The 20,717-nt window shown below is 39.4% G+C and overlaps 1 protein-coding gene across 3 annotated transcripts in view; it reads left to right on the forward strand.

Annotated features, from left to right (window-relative positions):
* The window catches only part of EFCAB11 (EF-hand calcium binding domain 11), a 122,931-nt gene that overhangs the window by 35,149 nt on the left and 67,065 nt on the right, over window positions 1-20,717 (forward strand). The window contains exon 6 of one of the 3 annotated variants that reach the window (XM_054567162.1): window positions 18,078-18,170. The exons of the other annotated variants lie outside the window; for them this stretch is intronic. Coding sequence (XP_054423137.1) covers window positions 18,078-18,153 — 76 coding nt within the window. The 3' untranslated portion in view covers window positions 18,154-18,170. The remainder of the gene's footprint in view (window positions 1-18,077; window positions 18,171-20,717) is intronic. 3 annotated transcript variants of the gene reach the window in all.

A 20,717-nucleotide genomic window follows, 5' to 3' on the forward strand; every position in this document is an offset into this window, starting at 1 on the left:
CCAGTTCTAAAGAGATGGTAGTGTGCTTTCCTGAATCCTTGGGTTCTCCCTTCTCTGTCTTTCCTCTTGCACCTTCCCACGGGATAAAAGCTCTAGAGTCAGAATCTCATGTCTTTCAAGCGAAGCTCTTGACACTCAAAGTGACGTGGGTACTCAATAGACATCTACATTCCTGTGTTTACGTTGGACACACTGGATGTAGCTTTCAAATCACTGCCTGAAATGTAGATGCTCCCTAGATATTTGGTAATGTGTCCATATCCTTCCTCAACCCTTGATTGTATGTATGGTCGTCACCTCATACTTAACGTGCAACATACCCTCTTCTCTCTGTGCCCTCCAGTGACTGTAAGAGGTGGCTCTGCTCTGTGCACTTATCCCCTTGGCCTTACATCATTCTTTGTTTTGGTAACAAATATGTGTTTGCATCTACTGCATTACAGACACTGGGAATATAAGACAATAAGCAAAACAAACACTGCCCTGCCCCTAGGAACTTATAGTCTAGTTGGGGAGATAGGTAGTTAGAATCCAAGACGGTGCATCCTGCAAGATGACCACAAAACATGTGGACATATATAGGGCAGACATGTAGTACAGGCTGGGGAGGGGGCACCGAGGGAGTGATGCCAGTGTGAGCCCTGAAGGATGGAAATAGCCAGGCAACGAGATGGGGAGAGTGTGCTGTGGGCGGAGCGCCCCTGCAGGAGCCAACAGGAGAGCACTTGGGTAACTGAGTTGTTCAGGAGAGCTAGTCCGCTCCAGAGTACACTTGTTTTCCTTTGGGTGGGTGGGTGGGGCCAGAAGGGAGATGAGATTGGAGAGGTAGGCAGGGACCAGATCATGAAGGGCCTTGTAAACTGTTGAGAAGTTTGGACCTCATCCTGAGGACATTTAGAAGCCACCGAAGTGTTTTACCTGATCTCTCCTATTGCAATGTGGAGAATGGCTTACATGTGACAGCAGTAGCCTCTCTCTGGGTTGATCCCAGGGACCACCTTCTCAAACTCACCTTCTCCTTATCCCTCAGCATGTCCAGCTCAGCACATCCAGCTTCTTGCATTTTCCAGATTAGCACGAAGGCTTGTTCCAAACTCTGACTCTCCTTTCCTAGCTCCCTGCCTTGAAGGCCAGCTTCTCCAAGATCCTGGCTGGCTCTTGCTCTCAAATGAGTGTGTCCTCTCGAACACCCACTGGGTCTCCCATATTGTTGTTGCCCTGAGAGTCCATTGCTTTGCCTGCCAGCTTGGATCCGCTAGGATTAGGAGTCCGCTTGCATCTAGCCTGAGCTCCTCGGACCCCGGAAATCCATTGTACCTCACATGGTTGGCCCTTCCTTCCAGCCAGACCAGGCCTGGCCCTGAGAGAATTCCCCTGACACCTCTTTTTCCAACTAGCAGCTGAGTATCCTGAGTATCCACAGCAACCCCCACTGCACCCCCATATTGGATAATAAATGTAGGAAGATGAATTAAAATGAGTTGAACTAGCCAATAGACTTTAGGAAAGTTACTTCTGTGCCTCAGTTTCCTTACCTATAAACTACAGATATTAAGAGAACCTACATCGTAGAGTTGTTTGGAGGGTGAAGTGTGTGAATGCATGTAAAACACACTGCCTGGCCCACAGTAGACGCTCACTGTTTGTTATGTTTGTATGACGGTGTGTATACTCTCCTAGAGAAAGGCGCAGGAGACTGTAAAAGGTTTGACTGCTGGAATAATTGGTCACAGCCAAATGGGTATTTATCTTGAAAGGCCCACCCCTCTTGACTATGGGTAGCTGAGAGGTGACAGCAATAAAACACCCTGTCCAGTTGGGGGTACAGACCAAGTGGGCATTATTTTAAATCTGAGGTTTCATTCTGTGCTGACTTTGTTCCAGGAGTTCTTAGTTTTCATGAAATTAAATTAGCGTTGCATTTCATAAATTGTGCTTTATTCCAGAAGGCAGTCATGATGTTTACCTCAGCTTGGCAGTTTGGGCCTCGGAGGACCGGCCTTTCCTTCTTAATAATAATGACAATAGCAGCTCCTTGTTGATAATGCAGTAGAGAACAACTCTGTATGTTATGTTGATTTATTCCACAAATAGTTACTGAGCAAATGCCCTGTGCAAGTCATTGAGAACGGAAGTGTTGGGGCCACAAATCCAGCAGGGACAGGCTCATGGAGTGACCATAAGGTAAGGATTTAATTTCAGCCACGGCGGTCCAGGAACTTAACGACTGAGTTATGTTTTGTAGACTCCCTAGATAGAAAGGCATCCAGGGACAGAGGAGACAGCGTGGACAAAGTGGATAAAGGAGGGGAGACTTGGTTGTTGAGGTAAATAAGTAGACGTGAGGGAGGGATCAGAATACCTAACACATCTCAAGTGCCTATTGCATGCCAAGACCTGTTCCACCTGCTAGCGTGTCCTGGCTCATCCGACCCACACAACAAGCCCCTGAAGTGGCTGCTGCCATCACCCCCACTTTACAGATGAGGAAACAGGCACAGAGTGGCTGAGTAACTTGGCTTGGATCACATTAATGATGGCATTTGGCTTTAGCCCAGACAGCCTGACTCCAGATTGGAAACACAAATAAACATACTCATCACGCAAGGCAGAACCTTTGCTGTTCCCTTTTGTATCTCTCCCTGTGGGCACCTTGGAAAGGGATTTTGATTCTCTTTATCAGTCACATCTACTACAGTTTACAGATTTTGAAGGAAATCATTTTATTTAAGGGCCCTTTTCCAGTTCAATTTCAATAGAATAAAGATCTGGACAGCATATAAATGTTCACAGTCAAAAATAGAGCTGTATAATCTATGGCTATAACCCTTTTCATAGACCAAAGGCTGTGGATATACGAAAACACCGGCTGAACTGTACATTTTTCCCCCTTGATTTCTGACAATTTGGTCATAAAATCTTTTGATAAAAATATCAAAAAAAAAAAAAAAGAAATCTCATACTGCAACACTGTTAAATGTGACTGCATTAATGGCAGAAAAAAAAATCCATATTTTAGACTGTCATGAACTGTTTAAATATCCTAGTGGGAAACATTTATGGCTCAAATAATGAAAGTCCGTGTTTCTCAGAATCTATCTATTCTGCTCAGCCTATTGTTAGACCTTGAAACAAATCACAAAATTGGCTGGCTCGAGTTTCCCTGTAGTTTCCCTTTCTTCTCCCTTGCGGGGCTGTGGTATGTGCATGGGGCTGCTGGTCAGTGCTTCAGGCGCGGGTCCCACGTTAGCGGGAACGGACTTAGGCAAGCTTGTTAACCTCCCTGGATTCAGCCTCCTCTTCTAAAGGAATTCTAGCTTTAAGTACCTTGATTCTCTGTTTCTGTACCTTTTGTCTTTCAACTCTTTAAAGAAAATTATAATTAATAGTACATATGATCTAATGGCAAGAAAAGAAAAATGAAGTACTTGGGTTTCATCAATTTCATTCAGCATTTTTTAACAAATGTATATTAATCCCCTACTGTGTCCATGATAAATTGTCTGTTTATCGCTTCTCAGTATCACTCAGTTTCCCTATTGCTCATGTCCCCTTTGTGACTACATTGTTACTATAGAATCTTACACTCTTTAATGTTATTTTTTAAAAATCCCAAACAAAGAAGGAAGATAGAAACCTTTCATCTCAAAGAGATCCCTTAGCATTTTGCAAATTCTTATGAAGTCATATGTAATATTTTTCTTTCAGTTTTTTTTTTCAATGTGCAGAAGCCCCATTTAAACCTACTGGGTACTGCTTCTTCGGAAAAACCGCAATCACAGCATGGACCAGTGGCACGATGGGTAATGCGTCTCGCTACAAACCCGAAGATTCTAGGGAAGACCATAGCCGTCAAATGTTCTCATCTAATCCTGATAGGTCAGCCGACGTACTGGTTTTAATGGCCCACTGTGATAAATTTGTCATAGAATCGGAGCCTTCTCCAGGTTATAAATTGCTCAGACCCAAACACTGTGGAAAATTTATAAGGACTGCCATTAGAATAGAATGGTTTAAATTATTGGTTGTATTGGGAGAAAAAAAGAAAAAGGCCAGATAAGAGGTTTATCAGATAGTCATGAGTTCAGGTGACAAAGAAGAGTTATTGGACTATTTGTCAAATGGTAAACTGGATAACGATGGCAAAATATCTGTCATATTTTTAGTCCTTTCGTGAGTGCCAAGTATTGCCCTTATTTCGCTCAGTCCTCACAATAACCTAATGGGCTGGGCACTATTATTATCCCTAGTTTACAGATAACTGAGCTTAGAGAGGTTAGATAATTTTTCCATAGTCACACAGTTAATAAATGGCTGAAAATGTTTCAGGTTGCTTGTTGTCACCTTCACTTGGTCATATTTACAGTGAAAGTCACTCTCCTTGTCCTGAAGTCAGCTCGCTCCTTTGATTTCTGCCAGTGATACCATGATTTTCTCAGATTCATTCTTGCAGTCATCATTGATTTTTTTCCCTTCTGTCGTGGCTGTAATCCATTTAGTCACCAAGTCCCTTTGCTTGTTCAGTGTCTTTTTGCTGCCAACACTCTTCCATCACCTTAGTTCGGGGGTCTAGGCCCATCTAAGTGTACTGACTAGAGGTCACACTCCATAACTCAGAATTCAAAGTTGGCTGCCCTCTGGCTCCTTCCCTCCTCTAGATTCTACTTCTCTCCTAATTGATGAACTAGTTACCTAAACACATCATGCCCTTTCCCCACATGGCCCCTTTGCCCGTGATAACTCCTTTCGGGGGTGTGCCTTCCACTACACCTGGTGAGGTTGGGTCCCCTCCTCTATTACGCGTTCTGATCAGTCCACTTCTCAGTGACCATCTGTCTTTTTAGCCCTCATGATGGTAGTGCTTGTATCTCTCGCTTTGTGCTGAGCATGGGTTCCCTGCCTCGCATTGCAGTACAGCTATTCCCGTTTGGGACCTGCTGCCTAGGGGTGGAGCCTCGACCCCTCACGAACATCTGCAACGTTGCTGGACACGCGAAAGTGCAAGTTCCTGTGCCCCATGTGCATGTGTGAGGATAGAAGTTTTTATGGTAACTATTGTAAATCTCTCACGTTGAACTCACTGAGTTAAGGTCTCCCATGAACCGCCCCAACCTCCTTATTCAGAGACCCGCTTCACTGGAAAGGACGCACGCATTCACAGACTGCGGGGGCTGGTCGTTGGGAAGGACGGCCAGCCCCTGTTAGTAAGCCCTGTGCGAAGAGGCTTGGCCTTCTTCCCATCAGGAGGTCGAGTTGATTTCTCTGCTCTCGGAATTGGAGATGGCCTTGTCATTTTGACAAAAGAATGTAGCAAAATGTAGCATATCACCATACCTGGGGGTGATCTTGGAATTCTACCTCCTCCCCCAACAAAGGGCCCCATCTGATGCCAGGCCTTTTGACCCATCGGCCACTGGGTTGTCCCACTGTGTGCACCCTGGAGGTGAGGTTTGTTTGAGGTGCTTCTTTAACCTCAGTCAATGCATTTTAAAGTTCACATTTCTATAGAAATGGCCTTAAAAGTAGATAATAAACTGTGATTATTTATATACCTTAATACATTAATTCTCTTTTGTCTCTTACAATTTCCTGAGCATAATCCAAAGCTAACATTGATTTTTAAAATGCTAATATTTTCACAAGCCTAAGTTTGAAAAAAAAAACGTTGTGTTCTTGGTTTGCAAACACCTGGAGTTGCCTCTCCCCTCCTCTCCTCCCCATTGTATGGAAACAAGCTCTGTATTTGCCAAATAGCAAAACAGTCTTTACTTGACAGTGTGTATTTCACTTCCATGCTCCTGCCGTAGACCAGTGACATTTTCTTTCACGGAAAATGACGATGGCGGTCCAGGAGTATAGGTGTTTTTTTTCCCCCAAATGCATGAAGTTTTAAAAATGAAACTTCATTTCAGACAGAATGATGTTTGCTTTTATAAAAGTGGGATTTTTTTTTTTTTTTTATGGTTCTGGAGCTGTACGATATAACTAATAAACAAAATAGAAACAGACTCACAGGGAACAGGCTGACAGCCGTGAGGGCGAGCTTGCGGGGCTGGGTGGAAAAGGTGAAGGGAGGAAGCAAAGGAAAAAACTCGTGGACACAGACTCGTGGTTACCAGAGGGAAAGGGGGTGGGGGGAAGGAGAAGAGGGTTAAGGGGGTAAATGGTGATGGAAGAAGACTTGACTTGGGGTGGTGAACACACAATACAATGTACGGAGGAAGTATTATAGAATTGTACACCTGAAACCTATTTAATTATATTAACCAATGTCACCCTGGTAGGTTCAGTAAAAATTTTTTTAAAACTAAAATAAAACCTAATAGTCGCAGTAGGTCAGCTTGAAAGATGAGGAGCTTACATTTAACTTAGACAAAATAGCTTACGATAGATTTGGAAGCTGTACCAGCAAAATTGTGTTTGATGATTCTTGAATTTGTTTGTTTGTTTTGTTTTGTTTTTTTAAAGAGATAGCTTTCTCCTTTAAATGTGTATTCAGTAAAACAGAGTTATTCAAATTCTAGGAGACATGTAGGAGCAGCAGATCCATGCATAACGCAGACGCGCCCCGTTCTTGGGGCTTTTGCTCCTAATGACTGGCCTAATGTGTTGTGTCTCCTTTCGCTGGCGGAGAGAAAGAATCCCATTTCCTAGGCATTTTATTCAGTAATATGTTCATATTGCATTTCACCTCTTACTATTTCTCAGACTATAAGAACACCTGCGATGTTTTGAGGTAGCTCATATCATTGCTAGAAAAGCACATGGTAATTTGGATAGAAAATAATGTAGGAGCTTTAGTAGCAGAATATAATTAAATTAGTGCCTAGTGTAGAAATAGTGAAAGTATTTATTTTTAGTTTTTTATAACTCAGATCCTTGTGATTAAAATATGTAAATTAAATAACAACATTCACTTCAGTGATCTCAGTGACTTTGGCTCAAATATTCATTCTAAGAATTCCATTTTCTCCTGCTTTCCCTCATTTTTAAGTAAACACAATATTAAAGGGTTTCAAATTTGATAAAATAGGGAATGCATTGCTATAGTCTTAGAAGCCCTCGAGATTGAGGACTTTTAAATTGGGCAGGGGTGTATTCATATATCCATTCAGTAAATTGTTATTGAGCACCTACTGTGTGCCTAAGTACCTTTCTGGATGCTGGGGGTAGAGCCAAGAACAAAGCAAACAAGGTCGCTGCTGCCAAGCGCACAGTTCTGCTGTGAAAAGGCAGATAGTGACTGAGAGAACAGGCTAACCTCGGGTAGAGGTAAGGTGAGTAAGCCAGCCTACGTGACAGAATGCGGGGGGCGGGTAGTTTTAGATGGTAGGTTAACATTTTTAGGGACATTTGAAGAAGACCGAAATGATGAATAGCTGGCTGCCATCTGGCAGAAGAGCCACCCAGAAAGAGGAAAAGCAATTAGAAGGCCCTGAAGAGGGTATGAGCTTGGCAGGGTTGAGGAGCAAACGGAAAGGCTGGATTGTAATGAGCAAAAGGGAGAACAAGAGCATTTTAAAGGTAGACAGGGGCGTGATGATCCATTGTTTGTGGATGCCAGCCCATATTATGTAGATTATATTATATATTTTCTGTATTTTGGTATATATTTCATATAATTTGTGTGTTTATATTGTATTAATATTATTTATGTAACCTTCAATAAGGTTGCAAACCTTATAAAAAGGGAGGTGAAGTATAAAGAAAGATGTTAGGGTCCTCAAGATGAATAGGTTTTCGGAGCATTCCCAGTATCCAAAGTCATGCTTGTGGCTAGTATCCTCTCTTGGATCCCCACCATTTTTCCAAGTTTGTTTCTAATTATTAGTTAAATTCAGTTCAACAGATTTTTTCTGAGTCCGTACTGAGACCAGGAAACTGATGAGTCCATAGGGCTGTCAGACAAGCGCAGTAGAAAACGCTACAGGCCTTCGTCGGAAAGCAGCTCTGCTGGAGAGCATCAGTTGTTTCGATCAGGGCTCCGCTACCTTTCCTAACATCTTATTTTTCCTTAGGCTACATAGTGTAAAATGATATTAAGGACCAAATATGTAGCTTGAACGTCAGTGAATGTTAGCGTAGTCGTTCCTCTTCATTAGAGTCGCAAGACATGAAGTAATGATTTTGAGGCCTGTGTGTACATCAGTCCAAACGGGTTTATCATCTGAATACCTCTCTTCTGGAGGAAGGACGTTGTTAAAAATTAACAATTTAATAAAATATGTGAAAGTTTTAAAAAATATATATATTTTTACGTGAAGCAATACAGATTTGTAGACTCTGTCCTCTTATTATGGTTATTTTTCAGGGTGTCTGATTTAGACAAGGGAATCAGGAACTAATAAAAACTGCCTCCTTTCTGTGTTTCTTCAGACCATATGTCGTGATAATATACTGACTTAAAATTTCCACTGAATTAAACTTTCTAGTGATTTATAAGCCACTGAAATGCATCACTAAGAGCACTTATTGAATCTTCCTTCTGAGATGATTAATAAAAAGATTTTGTTATCTTAAAAACGGCGGTAGTTTAGGTTTCATTCCAGCAAGAGTAAGTTCTAGAAGCCTTTCCCTGCTTTGCTGCTGGAAATTCCATTCCTTGGGTGCTTGTTTTGCCTTATTCATCCTAACTCTCCCTGCTTCTGTGGTTTAATAGGTTTTCCTCCTGCCCAGAATAAAACCAAGCCAGTGCTACATTTAGTATCTGTCTCCAGGCACGACCAGTGCCTCTTCCCGCTGGCCTCGTGCCAGGGGACCTGGACAGGGCTGCCAGGCCTGGCGGTGGCAGCGCAGAGCTCTCACGGCTCCGTCAGCTCTGCTCTTTCCCTCTTGTAGGTGTGCCTGTGGGGCCTGAGTGTGTGTGTGTGAAATATTTGAGGCAGGAAAGGAAATCCATGTATGTTCCTCCCCGGTTAAGAAACAAAGCATCCCATTCCAAACACGGCAGGAGCCCCGGGCAGCCCTGCCTGGTGGCCTTCCCCGCTCTGCCCCAGAGAGAATCACTATCTTGAACTTCTCATCATTCATGTGTGTCTTTATATTTTATGGTACCGATTTATGTATTTCAAATAATATATAGCATTGTTTTCTGTATTCTTAAACCTTACATAACTGTAAATTGCTTTTTCTCCTGTCATTATATATTTTAAGACTTCGTCATGTTAATACATGTATCTTTCCCTGTTCTGTTGGGAGCACAAGGGGATCCAATAGCTGGCACCCCCTTTTAGCATCTAGAATAAATTGAGAAATAGATCCGAGGAGTGTTAGAGGGTAGTCGATAAAAATATTAGCTTTATTTGTGAGATAGCTCTCTGGAGGGGTGGGCTTTCTAGAACGCAGCCAGAACTCAACAGCTTTACCCTTCCAGTCCCTGGTTGTGAAGCTAGTCTGGGGACCGAACTCCCCCACCCCCAAGGGCTGCTGTGTGGCATCGCGGAGCAGAACAGGCAGAGGACAGGAGGAGGGGCACCAGTTAGATAAGGCACTTCTCTGGGGATACTGGAGGGAGGCTGGGAACGTCACTCCGGAAGAGGTTCCTCAGCATGGAAATACAAAGACAGGGAAAAGGAAGATGCTCCCAGGACATCTTTTCCCACTGTGTGAATACCCCTTAATTTAACTGCTCATTCTCCCATTGACGGACTCCTTTGCTGTAATGCAAATGGGGCTGCAGTGAATGTTCAGGCCTATAAACGACAGAGCTTCTGCAGGGCGCAGATACCTGGGCTGGGATGGCAGGATCGTAGCTACACATGTCTGCAGCCTGACCGGCCCCTAAGCCTTTCACGTTCTCACTTGTCGGTGCATTAGAGTTCCTTGCCCTCCTATTCTCATCAACACTTGGTATTAAACTCTAGTTTTTGCCAGTCTGCTGGGTGTAAAATGGCATCTTAATGTAATTTTAATTTCCCTGATGACTGATAAAGTTTATCATCATGTGTGCTAGCCATTTGGTTATTCATATTACCAAATAAAAATATTGAATTATTTTTTTATATTGGTTTGTAGGGGTTCTTTATATATTCTGGATACTAATCCTTTCTCATTAATGAGCCACACAAATCTTTACCTGTTAGTGGCTTGTCTTTTTCTTTTTTAAAAACGGGATACCTTTTGATAACTATCTGATACACACACACACACAAATGATTTGGGAATATCATTTGGCATTATATACTTGTATGTATATATTCCCCCCTCCCCTAGAAATAGAGGAAACTTTATAAAAGAGAAAATATAAAACTCTTTGACATCCCAAGTCTAAAATTATGTAGAGAATATGTGAAGTATCACTTGAGCATACTAATAGGGTCTCTTTTGTGATTTTCTGCCTGTTGGAATGTTAATGCTACCTTTGAACAACTGCTATATTACATTAGGCAGTTTGAACAATATTTCTGCAAGATTTACCTTTTCAAATTCTTTGATGTGATAGAATTTAATGCTTAATTTTTCAATCCTAATGCTTAAATTATGAGGTTTTGCCTTGGTGTAGTTACGCAAAAAGGCTATACCACAGAACACTTCTCATCCACCAAAAATCAAATTTATCTACCACTTGGAAACTGTCTTACGTGTAATAAAACTTTCCCACCTTAATTAGCTCCATGGTAATGCTATATTGATGCTCCATTCTCTCCTCAGAGCTGGCGGACATCGTTATCATTAAAAGGCACTCGAGTCCTAAATTACATAATCACGCTATTTATCCAAGGAAAAGGAAATTGCATCATTATTTTGCCAATTATTGATAAGAATAGGTTATTACAGGGATACAGACTTTTACCGATAAAAAGATCCTTGAAGAGCAGTTGGCGCGGTCTCTTGTTTTGCACACATGAGGTGAAACGACCCACCCAAGGTCACACACCTAGGCGGGCGCAGATGAAGAATATGACCCAGGTCTCCGCCTTGGCACCACGTGCTTTCCACTGCAATGGAGTCTTCGTCCATCCAGGCTGCTGTAAGAAGACCATAGACTCAGTGGCTTGAGCAGCAGAAATTTATTTCGCACAGTTCTGGAGGCAGGGAAGTCCAAGAGCGCGGTGCTGACAGATTCCGTGCCTGGCGAGGGCCCGCTTCCTGGTTCATAGACAGTCCAGCCGCCTTGCTGTGGCCTCACCTGGTGGAAGAACCAAAGGAGTTCTCTGGGGTCCCCTTTAAAAATAAGGGCACTAAGCAACTCCCAACGGCTCCACCTCCAAACACCATCACATATTAGGTGTCAGTATATGAATTTAGGGGGGACGCAAACATGCAGTCTGTAGTGATGGATTGTAGATCCATAGTGTTACTCTCTTTTTCTAATGGTATATATTTTACAGCTAAATATCTCTGAGAAGTTTCAGTGTACTGGGCTTCTAGTTGCTAGCAGCTTTTTAGTTTCTCAGTACTGAAGGAACTATTTATCGTACTTCCTTAAATTAGCTTCATGGAAGTAGCATACACCATTTTCCTTCCTTATTCTCGACTGGTGTTTTCATGCTAGTCTTACCAGTAGGTTGTATAAATAAATTAAATGTTATGCTAAATTATTCCAAAATGGCATATTAACAGTTGGCATAAATTAAAACTATGCTGCGATAGTTTGAATCAGGTTGGAAAAGCATGTAAATTTGTAAATGTGTGTAGTTAAGTTTTTAAAGTTTTTTTTTAATACATGGGTATTGTTTATTTCAGTCAATGTGTTTAACTTTACAATGAGTGCGTTTAATCCAGGAATTAAAATATTACCATTAACTCACATAAACCCCTGTGCTCCTCCATCCTGTCTTCCTGCTTCCTTACCTTAGGGATCACTATCTTGAATTAAGTGATTATTATTATTCTGCTTTAAAAGTACGTACATACATACAAAGACACACACATGTATATATACACATGCACCTATATATTTTCCTAATGTATAATCTTCCTCATTTTAAAACTATGTAAATGACTCAAATTTATGTAGTCTTTTGTGACTTAATTTTTTTCACTGCATATATTTCTGATATTTATCCTTGTTTTGTATATAACTATAATAAATGTGCATCACAGTCCATGGGATGGCTTTACCATAATTTATCTATTCTGTTGATAGGCATTTAGTTTCTCTCCCCAATTCTGTTTGCTTTTGCTTTTGCTAATAACACTGTCCCAACAGTCTTGGATCCTTGTTCCTGGTGCCCATGTGCTGGTGCTCCACTTAGATACGTACTTGGGAGTACAATTCCTGGGTTATAACGTATGCAAATGTTTACTTAGGCCAAAGTATTATAATGCCAAGGGATCCCTCCCAATCATTCATATCAGTTGACACCCAATGACCCGTGTGGGGCAAGTCCCGAATCTTGACGCCTGAACTCCTCTCCCATGAAGCCACCAAATGAAAGTTCCAGTGCAGATGTGGACCCACAACCTCAGGGCAAAAGTGGCTTTGGGATGGCGACTTGCCGCTGTCGCCTTCAGGTTGGAGCTACCCCGGGAATGTGGCCTGGCCCCACTGTTTTTAACTTAGTGTCTTTGAGGTAGTTTTGTTCTAGTGTCTTATCTGGCATTTTTGTTTTTGTTTTTTTCCAGAGGGTGAATTGATCTGACTATCCAAAAACAGAAACTCACATTTCTCAAACTTTTCTAAGTTCTCTTTTCCAGATATTGGTTTATTGGGCAGAGCAGTGGATTTATTAAGTGTTGGGGAAGACTAGCCATTCATCAGTAAGAGATGTAGAGAATATGTAAAATTAGTGATACATTTTTGAAGTTTAGCGTTTCTGGCATTTTAGTTGTGCTGTTTCTTCTATTGCTGTTTGAAGCATATGCCCAATTATTTGACCACTTACTGTTCTCCAGAACACCATTTAGAGGGTGTAAACTAAATATTTATTTTCTTGTGACATAAAGCATATTATCAGGAAATAGTGTTATATTTCAATGGATATGCCACTGAATCTCAACTTCTAAATTTCATGTATTTTTTTATGAGAAGAAACAATGCCATATTTTTTCTTGTTATCGAAGTATGATATCCAAAAATCACTTTCCTTGCACTTGACTTCAAGATTTATTTCAGTGCATTTTTATTATACTTATACCTAGGATAAAAGAATTAACTGTGTCTGAGTGTGTTGACGGGTCCCCGAGGCAGCCATCAGCTTTGATGATTCACCGGAAGGACTCAGCCTGTAATTGTACTCACGGCTACAATTTGTTACAGTGAAAGGATACGAAGCAAAATTAGCCAAAGGAAAGCACGTGGGGGCAGCCCAGGGGTCTCTCTCAGTGCAGTCCCCCAGGACATGCTGGATTCCCCTGACAGCAAGTTGTGACAACATGTGTGAAGCGTCGCCAGCCAGGGAAGCGCATTCGAGATGCAGCACCCAGGGTTTTTACTGTGGGATGATCATGAAGGCAATGTCTCCATGCCAGGCTTCCAGACTCCCAGAAGGAAAGCAGCGTGCAACGGAAACCATGTCGTTGCACACTCTTGGGTACAGTGATCCATTCCCAAGAGTGAACATTGGTGGAAACTTCTGGAAATCCAAGTTCCCAGATTTCGGCCAAGGGCTATCCTTATAAGCGGGATAGTTGTCAGGCCTGGTATGTGGACTCTTTTCTGCACATGAAGTTATGGCTAAAGTTTTTAAAGCACTTTCTATTTGTCAAGCATTGTTCTTTCTTTATTTCATTCTCACAACAACCGTTTCAGATGAAGAACTGAGGCAGAGAGGTTAAGGACCTCGTCTAAGGCAGCCCAGCTAATAAATAGTAAACCAGGATTCTAACTCAGGCTTCCGAAACTATGATTTATCAAATGCTTTATTAGTTTTTTTTTTCTTTTTAGCCTACCTCATCGCTAAGATGTTTCATATATTTCCATAAAACTGTGATGTTGTTTCGTGCCTCTTCGTTTTCAAATTTGGGAAATCGTTCTAATTATCATATGAAAACCTCTCCTGACCTCATAAGCTTTTTTCTGCTGCTCCTGGATCAGAGGGTGTGAATCGTTTATTTCCATCTTTTTATTGTCTGGTCTTTGACCACAGTTGAGTTCCACTTTTCCTTCTACATTTCCTTTTGTTCTCTTTGAGATGTTAACAATTAGAATTGCAAACAGAGACAGTATCATTGTGCCATGGTCTATAAACAAAGACAGGATAGCATTTTCTGTTTTATTTCTTTTCTCGTAATTCTCACCACTGTGTTAACTATATTGTCTACCTCGGTATCTTTGACAGTGACTTAGGGAATGGAATTGGATGCCCCTAGATGGCCATCTGGGATATAGATGGTAACTACAATAATATAGTTGGTAGAGCTTGCTTTTCCATTAGTGTATTTCAGATTTCTTTTCTAAAATGAAGAGATCAACTATTTGCTATATCCATTCCCAAGAAAACGCATTATAGTTTTAAGAAAAGTTTGAGTGTTAACACGTGTTGAAATATGACACAGATGTTTAATGTCTTGCTCTAATATTATTTTACTGTTCATAGTCACCTGTTTTGATCCCTGCCTAAGCTCGCTTGCTTTATTCTGTAACACCTGTTCCCAAGAATATATTCAGTCTGTTGTCTTTTTTAAATGGATGGTATATATGTTAGAAAAAGATTGTTTTTTGCCACGGTCATTCAATAAATACCTTCAGGAGTCCTTGTTATTTTATTTCAGCATAATACTGTAAAACTGTTTTTACTTAACTACCATATAAGAAGTCATGCCATATGACTAAAGTATGATAATTATTTAAATGTTTGTGGTTAGGAAACAAGGTATTTTTAACTTTTGAAAAAAATTGTAAAACTTTCAAACTGCTGCCCAATGACAGATGTCCTTGCATTTCTGTAGGCTTAGACAGCTTACGTCTCTCTATTTAAGCTTAGGAGGTCCCCGGCATCTAGCTATTTGAGACATTTGCCTCCTTCTATTCTGGGGCTTTGCATTTGCGTTCCCTGTTTAAGCATTGCCTCATCAGGGAGGCCTTTGCCTTCCAAAGTGACTTCATCCTACCTTCCCTCACCCAGCGGCAAATCTCTGCCTCCCGGATTTCTGTCATTCATGGCACCCACCAGTCTCTGAGACAGTCCTGTGTTTTTGCATCGCACGCGGCTCTAAAGCTGCGCAGGAGTAGCGATGTTTTCTGTCTGCCTTGATTACCTTTGGATGTCGGGGTCAGCACAAAGCCTGGGATGGTTTAGTTCTTGTTGAATGAATTAATTTATTAAAGACTGTCAGAAAAATAAGTTATTTATGTCAAATATGGCATTTGATGTTTATCCAGTTAAGCCAATCAGATTTTCTTTGGGTTTCTTGAAGAGCTACCTCATTGGAAGATAATTCTGGATTTTATCCAGCTGCCTGGGGATGGACATCTAGGCTGTGTTAAGTTTTCTGTATGTTTCTGTGTGTACATATGTGCAAGAATTTCTCGAGGGTAGAGCTTTACAAGCTTTTTCACCTTACTGCCCTCATATACAGGGTGAGGCAGAAGTAGGTATGCAGTTGTGAATACATGAAACAGTTTATTTTTGTGTTGTTATTAATTATTTATTGCATTATTTTTCACATGAACAGCTGTAAACGCACTTTTGCCCCATGCTGTAGAATGAGATTATTTATAGAGCACATTTAGGTTAACAGACAAGTTGGTACTGGCTGAGAGCAAACAGTCCGCCCACCCGCGAGACTTTGGGGCTTAGTACCTCGCCACGTCTGTAAACCCACCTGCGGCCGAGTTTCAGAAAGCTGTGTTCTAGGGCAGCGGTCTTTGTGTTTCCTTGAAAGGATTCTTGGAAACCATGTACTTCCTCATGCATTTTTAAATTGATAGCTAAAACTTTTCAAAGTAAGTTTAAATGGCTGCATAGCATATAATTTCCAATGTATTATAAATATTGACATTTCAAAATAAAACTGTGATATCACTCTTAAATGTATCCAGTGGAATCTAAATACCACAGTGATTTGATACTCATCATTTTTCTTTCAGAAAAATGTGTGAACAAGCATTTAAAGTGATGTGAACAAATTCTTCTTTAACAATTTGAAATTTTACATTCTTTCTTTTTGAACTCACATTTCTATTTTTCTCCCCTCACCAAATTTTATCCTAATGTAATATTTTTTTAATCTTTCTGGCTTTCACTGGCAGTATTTTAAAATTAGGTTTATTAAGTTATAATTTACATATTGTAAAATTCTCCATTAACAGATGTAGTCATACGAGTTTGACAAGTGTATGTAATGTGTAACCAGTGCCACAATCAACACGTAAAATATTCCTGTACCTTTTGATTCCCTTCCTCTCTGTTAGTCTCTGACACCACTGATCTCATTTCCGCCCCTATGTCTATTGCCTTTTCCAGCACGTCGCATAAATGGAGTCACACAGTTTGTAATCTTTGGCATCCAGCTTCTTTCACGTCACATAATGTTTGACATTCATTAGTTCCTTTTAGTTGCTGAGTTGTATTCCATTGTATAGATGTACCATAGTTTGCTTATCCATTCACCAGCTGATGGGCATTTGTATTTTTTCCAGTTTAGGACAATTATGAATAATGCTGCTGTAAACATTTGAGTTCAGTTTTTTGTTTGGATATTTGTCTTCATTCCTTTTGGGGTAATAAATGAGACATCTGGGTCATGTGACAGGTGTTTTAATTCTGTAAGAAACTGGCAAGCATTTTTTTGAAGGGGATGCATCATTTTGCAAAATAGAAGACTATTGCTCATTGTTGCTTGGTATTGTTAAGATTTTTGTTTGTAGCCATTTCTAATAGGTGTATAGTAGTTTCTCATTGTGTTTTTAACTTGTATTTCCCTAATAACTGACTTAAATAATTGTTTCTTGTCCTTTTTGCCATTCATATCTCTTGTCATGAAGTGTATGTTCAAATCTTTGAGATAGATATATCTATATATATATATATCTATATTTATCTATCTATCTATATATATATATATATTCATTCCTCACCTGAGTACAATTTTTTTTTTTTTTTTTGCTTTTTTCAGAGGGAGAGAGACAGAGAGAAGGGAGTGAGAGAGAGAGAGAGAGAGAGAGAGAGAGAGAGAAACATTGATATGAGGGAGAAATACCAACTGGCTGCCTTCTCGTATGTACCCTAACAGGGAATTGAACCCACAACCTTTCGGACTACAGGGTGATGCTCTAACAAACTGAGCCACACAAACCAGGAATATATATCTATATCTATTTTTAAGTACTGAATTATAAGAGTTTTATATATTCCATATACAAGTTGAAGTCTGAAAATTTACATTTTCTTCACACATTCTTTAGAGACAGAAGTTTTTTATTTTGATGAAGTCCAATTTACTATTTTTTATTGACTCATGGTTTTTTGCCTTATTTTAGAAATCTGCCTAACACCAATGTGATGGTTAATTTTATGAACTTGGCTAGGCCATGGTACCTAGTTTTTGATCCAACACCCGTCTAGATGTTCCTGTGAAAATATTTTTAAATGTGACTGGCATTTAAATCAGTAGACCTTGAGTAAATCAGACTACCCTCCATAATGTGGGTGGGCCTCATCTAATCAGTAAAGGCCCCCAAGGAAGAAGGAATTTTGCCCCTAGACTGCCTTTGAACTTGAGAGACTGAATAATCAATCTCTCAATATCAGTTGATATCAAAGCATATCAATTCTTCTACGGTCTCTGTTATTTTCCATTGATCTACTTGTCCATCCTTGAGCCTAAACCACACTCTCTTAATTATATGGCTTTATAATAAGCTTTGATATCCAGTAGTGTAAATCCTACCTAGAGCTTTATAATTTCTTCAGAATTTTCTTGCCTGTTATTAACTTATTGCATTTCCTTATACAGTTTTGACTTTACATTCTTAACCACTGTGTTCTATTGCCCTATAAGTAACATTAGTTTTCATTCTAATGAAATAGTCAAGATTATCAGGCCAACTAACTCTCAGGTCTGTGCTCTTTACTAAACTACCTGCCTCTCTATCAAAGCCATTGAGTTTATAGGTAGACATAGCTAGGACATTTTTGTCATTTGTTTTCTTTTATGTAATTAACATTTATTTTTTCCATTTTATCATTTAGTTTCCATTGCTATTTTTCAACCTCTTACAAGCCACCTTCAAAAGGAAAGAAAAATGAAAGCAAATTCTCAGTTTAGGATCAATTGGAAGTATGGTAAGAACTTTTGAGTGTGAGATCAATTAATCTGACTGCTTTGTCTGGCTCTGCAGTCCAGTATTCAAGAGAAAAGAATCATACAATAAAATATTAAGAAAGCTATACTTGCAAATTTAGAATAAATGGAAACTAAAAGTTATTAGTGGGCCAGATGTGAAAAGAGGATATACTAATAGTAACATGTACCTGAACACACGCCTGACATTTCTGATAGAACAACTTTGTTCCAGAGAGTTTATATATCATGAATTTTTCTTAACATCCCTGTGTTGTAATAGGTGAAGAATCATCTTTTTTTGTTTTGTTTTTTTGTTTTTTGTTTTTTGTTTTTTTGTAATTAGAAAAAGGAAGACCATATAATGTTATGGCCAGAGGAGATCAAGCTGAATATCAGGTAATCCTGAATCATAAACCAGTCTGCACTCAGAAATCATTGTCTGTAACAGTAGCAAGAGGAACAAGAGCCTTGAGCCCGCCAGTGCAGATTAGCCTAGAAATTTTGTTAGGTAAAGGTGAAGCGTTCTCTTTGAGTTACTCAGAAATGTTTATTCAGACATGTATTAATATGTAAAAGAAAATAATGGTATGTATTTGTAAGTAACTGAGGTATTTGTTTTTTTGTTTTTGTTGCTTGTTTTATTGTGGGAAATTTTGTTTTTGGCATCTTACCATAGATAAATAAATTCTTTGTGATTCATTGAAAAATAGACAAATTTAAGTTGAGTAAGTGAAATGGTTTTATAGGATTATCCTGTAGGTAATATTATAATCACTAAATTAAACAAGTGAGATGAAAAAGAGAGCCATAACAAGTGTTAAGACATGGAAAGAAATGTACGTCGGGAACAGCAGAAATGATAAAAGAGTAATAGGAAGTGACCTATGTTTCATAGAAGAAGAGGTGTCTTTTTAATATCTTGAAATATAAATGAAAGAAGACACACAAAGAGAATATATGAAAAAGAAAAATAGTCACATGTTAGAGTCTGTCCACCAGAGGTTAACAAAAACAATGGAGAACAGAAAAAAATGGGGCTAAATATTAAATACAATAGCTATTGAGTCATGATCAAAGGGGACAGGAAGATGGGGAATGTGTTTTGGCAAAAAGAATGGTCAAGAGAAAGCAGAATGTACAGTCTAGGTCAAGTCAAATGAGGTAAAGGAATAGAGAAAAGTAATACCACATAGACAATCTTTGACGATAACAATGCATATCTTAACATTATTTACATTGCTTAACAACAAGCAATTTTGTTTTTAAAAAACAGAACAAAACAGGAAGTACAAAAACCAATTAAAGGAAAAAAGAGACATGTGCCTGGTAAATAATTGGGTACAAGGTGAAAAATGAGAAAAGCTATGTTGAAAAGTGAATTTAGACCTCAAAGAAGGTTAAGAGAAATATTCACATTTGTTAATTGTTTCTTAGGTCAATAAAAAAAAAAACAAAACAGACACTGAATGTAATAACCATTATAAAACTGCCTAAAGCAGACATATTGATTGCTGTCAAAAGAACTTCATAGTCTATATAAAGCATTGAAAATGGATCTAGATATTCATGTTTCAATATTTTAGGAAAACATTTTAATTCGGTATGATAAAAACAAATCTGTGAAAATGATTATTTTTAAAATAGGATTTAGGAAGGCATTTGGCAATGACTTCTGTCTTTCATTTTTTTTTTATTTATTGATTTGTGAAAGGGAGGGAGGGAAAGAGAGAGAGTGTGAGAGAGAAATACCAATTTGTTGTTCCACTTATTTATGCATTCATTGGCTGCTTCTTGTATGTGCTGTGACCAGAGATGGAGCCTGCAATCTTGGTGTGTTGGAATGATGCTCTAACCAACTGAGCTATGCAGCCAGGGTCCATATTTCATGTTATTTTGGATATAGATTGTTGCTTTGTACATATCTAATACCTCATCTAAAATATTTGCACAGTAGGTAGCATCCAACATATTTGTAAAGTTCAAAAGCACCTTTATGTAAATAATAGCTTCTAAAGGCCAGTAGACACATTTAAAAAGAAGCAAATAAATCGATTCATCTCATACTTAGCAGTTAAATAGAATGCATTTCTAATATATGAATTTAGATTTGACCTTGTAAACAATGAAAGCAATAGAAACCTCAAATACCACAGTTACCACAGGGTTCATCCTGTAAGAAATTACTGTCTCAAATATTTCTCAGAACCATCTTTTACCTTGTCCCAACTGCAAGCTAGAATTTTTGTTCTGTCTTTCGAAGTAATAGAGCCTCCAAGCTTTTCCCCCCTCCCATGTGGCAAGTGATCAGCATTCCAGTGTTGGAACAAAAGCACAAATTTAATTATAAACATAGAAACAACTGAACAAAACAATGATAATAATCAGGCTCTTTTTGTTGAGTTTTGGGACCTGGATGTCATTACTCATGATAGAACACTACAGTGTTTGCTGCCAATTAGAGTTCATACTGGTCACTGTTTTGAGTGGTAAATTAAGTACATGGCTGGCTCTCCAAATAGTTACTCAATGTCATAGTATGTGAAAGG

Source organism: Pteronotus mesoamericanus, unplaced genomic scaffold (genome assembly GCF_021234165.1).
Source record: "Pteronotus mesoamericanus isolate MK-2021 breed Mesoamerican mustached bat unplaced genomic scaffold, CSHL_Meso_final contig_182, whole genome shotgun sequence".
In the NCBI taxonomy this organism is placed as follows: Eukaryota; Metazoa; Chordata; class Mammalia; order Chiroptera; family Mormoopidae; genus Pteronotus; species Pteronotus mesoamericanus.